This window comes from Sinocyclocheilus anshuiensis, unplaced genomic scaffold (genome assembly GCF_001515605.1).
Source record: "Sinocyclocheilus anshuiensis isolate Anshui unplaced genomic scaffold, SAMN03320099.WGS_v1.1 scaffold475, whole genome shotgun sequence".
Lineage (NCBI taxonomy): Eukaryota > Metazoa > Chordata > Actinopteri > Cypriniformes > Cyprinidae > Sinocyclocheilus > Sinocyclocheilus anshuiensis.
The window spans coordinates 275,709-284,605 of record NW_015549650.1 but is presented as its reverse complement, the minus strand read 5'-3'; the positions used below and the strand labels follow the sequence as shown (position 1 = coordinate 284,605).

The 8,897-nt window shown below is 36.1% G+C and overlaps 1 protein-coding gene across 1 annotated transcript in view; it reads right to left on the bottom strand.

Annotated features, from left to right (window-relative positions):
- Nucleotides 1–8,897, bottom strand: part of LOC107660234 (CUB and sushi domain-containing protein 1-like) — a 411,890-nt gene that overhangs the window by 180,484 nt on the left and 222,509 nt on the right. Inside the window, exon 10 of the mRNA XM_016449502.1 lies at nt 4,547–4,668. Coding sequence (XP_016304988.1) covers nt 4,547–4,668 — 122 coding nt within the window. The remainder of the gene's footprint in view (nt 1–4,546; nt 4,669–8,897) is intronic.

Here is an 8,897-nt window from a genome sequence, read left to right as displayed (position 1 = left end):
ATAATTTTTTTAACAGCTTCATTGGCCCTGTCTGAATGGTCGTGTCCTCGCTGAGCTACAGAAATCCAGCATGCATTTCTGAATACTTAATTTAGGAAGTAAGCTCTGCCTGCGACCAGGAATGATTAGATTATAGGAACCAATTTGAAAACTTTAAAACATATTCTTACTTGACTCGTGTCATTCATGTACCATGTGAAATGACCATTCAGATTATATAAAATATCAATAATATGTTATACAGAGCTATACAATATGTTATGTTAATATGTTATACAATGCTGACTCAAAGCTGACCTTCCACTGACAGTAATTACGACATTTCTGAATATTTGAATCCTTTTGTTTGTTTTATCATTTTGAATCTGTGCAGCAGTGGTTGTTTAGTTGTGATGGCTTGTCTGAAAAGGCAGCACTGAATACTGTATCACTAAATATTTTATTTAAAGCAAGGACAGGAACAAAACATTTTATGAGCTGAATCTGACTGATTTTCATACGTTATGTCAACTTATATACGGTGAGACCTCTTGTCGGTAAATGGCCCCTTTTTTTGAAAGACAATAAACATTATCCAGGCCAGATCAATATGACAAAATGCTACTGGTCTGTAAGCAGGCTGATGTTTATTAATAAAATGGCCTTGAGTCTGACTGTATCAGCAGTCAGAACATGTTTTGGAACATGACCTTCTTGTCTCGGACCATATGCTATGACAGAGACGGAGATCAAGACTGCATTTTTATGATCTTTTGAGGTCTTAACATTCTGTTCTGAACAGAGTTTCAAAGTAAATAAATAAATTAGGAAAAAAATAAAACTTTTAAAGATTGTTTAATGGTGGAGAGTGCTTCTTAGGTGGAATATAACAAGAAGGTGCTCTAAGGTCAAGGGTTCAACGTGGTCCAAAAACAAAAAGCTAACAAAGGCACTATCATTTATTCAAATCCCTTTATTATCACAAGGCTATACATACAAAATGATCAGATCCTTCGTTCCTTTACATTTTTGGCATAAACCTTCCTAAGGAAAAGTAACACAATTTTTCAACAGGTGAGAGTAATATCATTCACGTAGTAAATCACATGATAAGGTGTCAGTTGCCATGTGACTCCATCACATAAGTGGGATGTCAAAATTTACAGCATTCACAAAACCGTAGGCAAAAGTACCTGGATGACTTGCTGCTTCCTGCGAGATTCTGAAATGAGCATCCAATGGACACTTTACTATTCCATGAGGCCACGGGAGAGGATTCATGAATGGCAGTGAGGTGACGCAACTGACACTAGCAGGTCACGTGACAATAACAACATGGAGAATATAGTATGTCTAGATTATATAAATATAAACACAGCTGTAGTGTTTAACAGTCACTGTTATTACTTGTTTCTATATTCAAAGACAATTGCACATAGCATTTAACCTGTAAATCCAAAAAAGTCTTTAAGGCTAAGCATTTCCAACGATTCAGGGAAACATTTCCCAGGATTCAGGAACTCACAGAAACAGGAAATATGTCATGCAAGTAGACAACTGGTGAAAGCGGAGAGAGCGCTGTACATTCACTCCCCCCACCTACAATTCCTGCCGGTACGAGATACGAACCCGCAACCTTTCGGTTACGAGTCCCTAACTCTCTAACCATTAGGCCACGACTTCCCCCAGTGAAGACTGTCAGTGAAGACTGCATGTGTGGTTATTAGGGCAATCCACCTGTTATGTGATGAAGTCAGATGCCATGAAGGATATCAGTGAGTACCTTAGAATTTGATCAAAAGAAAGTACCATTTGGAACAAGCTTCATGTCTAGAATCTGTCTATGATGCCTTTAATGGCTCGTTTCCACTGAGCGGTACGGTTCAGTACAGTACATTACGGTATGCAATTATTTACGTTTCCATTGTCAGAAGTTGTGAATGGTATCAAAATTGTGAACCGTACCACACCACTTTTTTGGGACCCTTCCATTGGGGTACCTAGCACAGCAGCACACCTAAAGGGTGGAGCTAGGCTCACTGCAGAACATTGATTGGTTGACAGAGAATCGTCACTTGCGTGTGCTATAAGGGGAATGACAACACAAGGGGGATGAAGCGTCTCCTTCACTCGTTTAGCCATGCTGCTCATGCGTGTTGGGCTTGTTTAGAGTGTGCAAGCACAAAAAAATATAACAGTGTATTTTATAATTTTATATTTTCACACACACACAGACAATGTCGCATTTTCTTCTTTGTGCGAGAATGACATCGGACACTACTTTCCGGCATACACCACATCTATCAAGTAAGGGTACTGTTGGTGGTGGAAACGCAAGCTGAAACAAAGTGTTCATCCTACCCGTCAGATTGTCCTTACTGCATGTGCACGTCAATATTGCGTCAATGTTCTCACGCTGAACAACACATAATAACTGTATTTTCATTACTGTAAGGGTAGGTTTAGGGTTGGGGTAGGTGTAGGTATTAATAAAGCATAATCTGTTGGGTAGCATTTTTTGTTGTCGCATTGTGCTACCTACGGTTTCAATCAGAGGTAGCAAAATCTGACAGGGTAGCACAAATCATCAGAACACCGTCCCGAATCGTACCGTACTGTACTGAACCTTACTGCTCGGTGGAAACGAGCCATAAGTGCAGTCTATATCAGCTAGCTAGGTTTTGGAACAGAGCACAATGCACAATGTAACATAAATTAAAGTTACATCTTTTCATCACGAGAACAAAGCAAAAACATGTGGTCAGGAGTATATAAATATACTGGTTGTGACATGGCACGGATTTTATGTGTAGGATAGTCAAGTATGTTTATGATGGTGGCCAACAGGTACTTTCAATTTACTGGCATGTCACTAAGATTTTACACTAGTCTATCATCTGACTAATTATACACATCCCGTTCCAGAGGGATAGATTTTATAAATCAAATGTTTTATTGTTTTGTTTTTTTCCTACAGTGCTGTAGGATCTGAATTTTTAACAAATTCAGCTGTTCTGGGGAAACTACGGTTTGCCGCAGCAATTCATGGACACAGTACAGCAAGATGTTCTAAAATTCAGTTTAGCAAGTAAATTACACCAAACTAAGAGACAGCATGTGTTTAAAACCTTGTGTCACAATTAGGGCTGGAATTAGCGCTCCAAAACAATTAGAGCTCACCTACATCACACTGTCTTTCAGCTTGTGGATGATGTCTATCACAATATTCATGTTTTTGCTCTGAAATATATTAAAACAACGATTTTATACCCTTTATCAGAGAAACCAACATTTTAACCAAACAATGTAGATTCTACAAATAATCAAGGACTGTTTTCCACAATAAAACAACAAAAGGAATAATTTATATGAATCTAAATTAAACATATTCAAATATAAACCTATATAATTTTTTTATCTACATATATAGTTCTACTAAATATTTAAATGCTTGGAAAATCTCAGACAGAGCCCTTGGTTTCTGAGTGGCAATGCAAATGCATCCAAATGAATTAGAGGTTTGAATCTATTCACTAAAACCATTTTTACTTATTCACAGAACTCTACTGTTTTTTGTTTTGTTTTTATCAAGAAGTTTCAATCGGAGATGTATTACATCAAAGACTAGATACTTTTACATTATTACAAACAAACAAACAATGAATAAGTAAACAAACAAACCAACTGAACTTTATACTCATCAAAGAATCCTGAAAAAATGTATCAATGTTTATAAAATATGCAAAATCAATTGAAACATTGATAAAAAAAATGAAGCAGAACAAATGTTTTCAACATTTCAACTTAAAATAGAAAATAGTTATTTTAAACTGTGATACTATTTTACAACATTACTGTTTTTTTACTGTATTTTTTATCAAATAAATTCAGCCTTGTTGGGCATAAGATTTTTTTTTTTTTCAAAAACATTCAAAAATCTTAAATTTTATTAAGTAGTAGATGTACTAATAAAAAGGCACAAATGTAAATATCCGAAATGTCAATTGTGTTATAGTGTTACATCATTGTACAGTAATTTCAAGATCTGAAAGTAAATTCAATAAGGCCACACATACACAAATATTCCCAACATTAATATCTGCAAAGCATGGGGAGCAGGATAGCTCTTGTTTACTCTAATATGTTGTTTTGACTATTTTAATTTGGTCTTGATTTAGTAACAAAAGCATGAGTCACTCTCACGGCGTGTGTTGAGCTCATGCCGGATTGTATTACCATCACTCTTGCCACAGAGCTGAAGACGTGTGGCTGATCCTAATCAATTCTGGAGACGCAGTAATAGCGAGAGACAGTCGGGGCAAGAGGTTGACAATTATGCAAACACTGTGGACTGCAATGCAAATGTCCTCACAAATTATCTTTAAGATTATTTTTGACATTTATGCAAGGTCCCATTCAATTATGTGTCATGGTGGCTATTCAAAAGTATATCATGTTTTGGTTTGGTAGATTAAAAATGGACCGTAAGCGTGTTTTGTGGAATTGTTCTCTCGTATAACTTGGAGTCAGCCTTAGGTTGCAATTTCGATTTAAATTACAAACGTACCTTCTCTGGATCCATTGCTGTTATGACCCACACACAGTGTGCGTTATTCTCATACTGGACGGGATAATTTGGAGACGTTATGATGCCTTTAGGGCCCCGCAGATTAGAGCCACAGGTCCTAGCTGTTGAGTACAAAGAAAGTAAACGTAGATTTAACAATTGCAATGGTTTGTAGTTATTACTGTTGCTATTGAAAGGAACGCAACGTACTATAAGTTATATGACAATAGGTTTCGTAGATATATAATCATCAATATAAGAATGTAATGCAATATAACCAGCTTGTCATTACTTAAGGCATTTAAGGCAACTCAAAGGCTTTTCCAAAACGTAGTCATATGTCCTTCATAAAAAGCAATCAATGCAATGCACTGCGATGAGTTCAGTGAAAACAAATAAACAAATGAATCCAAGATCGTGGATGAGCAAAGAGAAATACTGGTTATGAATGTAATTATTTTAGACCTGCAAATACTGATAAAATAGTGCAATCAAATTATAAAAGGCCCATTTAACTTTACATTCTCAACTTACAATTGTTTGACGTTAGCATCTCTATTTTTAGCAATGCAATTTTGTATTGAATATTTTATAAATCAACATTTATAACTGATATTTATCTTCCTTAACCTTTTTCACTGAGCTTGTCACAATGCATTATGGGACTGCCTTCTCTGTACATGCATATATGCAAGGCTGTCTTAAAATTTGGCCAAAACTAAGTATTTTAGAATGCTGCCTACCTTGTGGAACAGTCTCTGAGTCGACAGTGCACCTATGATGCCTAAAAATGCTTTATACGTACACAGCTCACTAGGTTTTCAAATAGATATTTCCATCCCGCCCCACACTAAAAACACTTCCTTTGAGCACATCCAGACCTCACGACATGAGCTAATCTATTTAAGGTCACGCCTCAGAATAACTTGACTCAATCATTGACAAAGTCAGGGTATTTTTTTTCCAACCCTATACTGTGCCAGGGTATTAACTGCTTCTCCCTTGTGTTTAGTCAGGGATTTTTTTTTGACAGCTTAAAAGAGCTCCATTGCTGTGGCTTCATTGGCTTCTTCAAAGGGTACAAAGGAAGATTTGGATAGGTAGAGATGTGAAGAGATTATGTAGCATATATTCTCAAACAGAGCTACTTCACTGCAGAAACTACTCTGTGAAAATGAATTCAAAATGTTTTGGAAAAAAAAAAAAACATATACAGACAATTATCTCATCAGAAACATCAACCACCAAATTAGTATTATAAAATCAACGTATCACAGATGAACCATGACTATTTCTTGAACTGGTCTGGATTGATCCACTATCGATCCACCATCAGTCTAGCTCGTATCTATATAAAGTAGATGCTTTTATTTGCATCAACAAATAACACCATCTGCAGTGGCATCTGCATATCATTAATGAATAATGCACAAAATTGAATGCACACTATATGTGATAAATAAATGACAAACAAACATATGCAAGATAAGCTTCGTAACTTAGAACAAAAGGCTGAATAAGTTGAATAATATGTTATAACAGCAATTGCAAGACACAATGTATTACACACTTAAATGTTGATCATTCTCGGGTACAACCACAGAAAACAACAATAAAAGAAACATCCAGAATTGTCTGATTGAATTGTGAGGAGCCTAAAAATTCCTAGCTGTTCTATTAATATACATCATTTTAATTAAGTAGCAATTTTGGAAATCTTTAAGTGGGGGAAAAAAAATCCTCCTAAGCATGAAATTATCTCCAAAACAGAATGTTACAGAGAGTCTCTGTGTTCAGGCTTAAATGGTTCAGGCAGAAGCAACTGCAGAGGTTTAATAGTCAGGGGTTTGGAACCCTAACCTGAATGTTTGAGGAATATCAATACTGTGCTGCTTTGCAAACACTGTCATAAATATAGCAATTTCCTTCAAGGATTTTCTCTTTAGTTTGCAGGGTATGTTTGATATCAACATAGATGAAGTCATGCTCACCTTCGAACAGTAACCTATAAAATAACGACTCTGGTTACGACTAGTTTTAAGAACATGAATAGCTGTGATGTGTCTGACATGTACAATGACCACTTTCATGGTCTGTATACTTGCAAACTGATGTTATAAGTGCAACTTAATTATCAAAGTAGCAGTAAATGCAGAAATCAGCAGTCAGATTGAGCTTCTCTCTTATTCAGAGGTACTCCATAATTAACTCAAAACATCTCATGAGATTTTCTTTAAGACCACAACTAAAGAGAGAGAGAGAGAGAGAAGCAAAGCACAGGAATTACTAAATCACAAGGCTAAAAGGTCTTTAACTTCCTTTTTTATACCATCACTCCCCTAACATATCACAGGAAAAAGGTAAGGAAGGCATTTTAAGGCTCGTGTTTAAAAAGGTTACTTGGCACTGCTGAAACAAAAAGTGTCTGGATCAATCAGTGATTGGCGAGAATTGTGCAAAGAAATTGTCAAACATGGTTACTCCTCTGTCTGCCCGTCCGACACACTGCCTTATTTCATTTTGATTAATGTCATTTGGAGGCCTGTGTCCTCTATGCCTTTCAAAGCAGACCCATTCAGGTCTCATCTTAAAGGGATAGTTCAGCCAAAAATGAAAATTTGATGTTTATCTGCTTACCCCCAGGGCATCCAAGATGTAGGTGACTTTGTTTCTTCAGTAGAACACAAACAAAGATGGAACAGTATTTATATAGTTTTTTACCTCTGATTCACCGCAATGTCTGAACTGTCCTGAGCGTGTTTGCGTCTTCTTCTTCAGCCGGTGCTTGACTACTAGGCTGCTTCATCTTCTTGCTTTACGGCGGATCGCAGACTTATAAGTATACTAATAATAATAATAATAATAATAATAATAATAATAATAATAAATAAATAAATAAAAATATAAATCAATCAATCAATCCAGCAATATCTGCTTTTATTATGACGGCTGAATTGTATCAACCTTGTTGCATTTCTCAGATCTTATGGTGTGTTCAAATTATGTCATAGTTACCATAGTTACGAGATTCCAAATATTAACATCTCTACACATATTACCCATAGCTGAAGCTCCCAAATGCACTAGGCCCTTGATGCAGAGGAGCATATATCTGAATTAAGTGGTTTGATGTATTTTTCTGACATCAACAACATAGCTGCACATGGATCCATTTTAATGTTATGAGCGTTGCTATAGAAATTATTTATGTCAGAGTCTGAGGATGTGAACAGATCTGGGCTTTATTCATGAAACATGAATAGAATGAGTTGTGTAGCAATTTTATAAACTATTTTTATGTAAAATATTAAAGTGCAATATTAAGTACAAAGTTATTAGACAAATTTGATTTAGTATAATAAGAAAATATCAAACACTGGGTTTTGGAATAGAATAAACATGTACATGTTGATGTCATCAGCGTTATGGTGGTATAATGAGAGCTAATGTTTGCAAAAGCTAGCAAAACTTTAATTAAACTTGGATACATTTCTTTCTAGTGAATAACAGTGCCTAATAAAAGTAAATATCACTCCTCATTAATCTACCTGATGAAATGAATAGATGTGCATAAAAATTACAAACTAAGAACAAAGGAGAAGTCATTAGCAAGAGTAAAACAAAGAGTTTTACTAAATAAACCCAGCCTAGACTGTTCAGACTCTGAGCACAGGGGTTGCCAACCGAAATCCGAATCCGAAACGCAAAGCCTTTTGACATAATTAAATAAATAAATGCCAAATGCTATTTTCTAATAAAATCATATATTGATAATTTATATCAAGCACATCAAGGTCAGCTCAGAAGAGCCATTTGGGTCCTACGGCGCCACGGGTTGCTACTACAGTCAGAGATTGTCTTACCACTGGGAAATGAGGGGATCTGTATTACCAAAGTCCCTTTAAGGCAAGTCATTTCACTCAGTTGCCATCTTTGAAACGCCTCAAGTGCAGCTCCTATTTCTCTGAATGGGGAAACATCAAATTCTCCAAAACTGTTCGCCAAGCTTATGATTAAATTTCATATTTGAAATCACCAATGAAATCTGACAACAACTGTCTCATAAATGTTGTTTCTTTTGTTCAAATAGTGTTAAAAAAATATCATTATTCAGGCTAGACCAGCCAGTGCGTATGCGCAATCTTAAGCGCACGTCTCAGAATGCTGACTGTTTCTATAGCAACCGGGACTTCTAGTGGCAGCTGCAGTGATGAGTTGACTTTACCGATTAGCGATTGGCTCTTTTACTCAGAAGGCGGGGTTTCTTTAGATCGAGTGGCCATATTGAGTGTTGCATTTTCCCCCATTCAAAACTATACGAGTGACACATCTTGGGTATTCTATAGTCTTT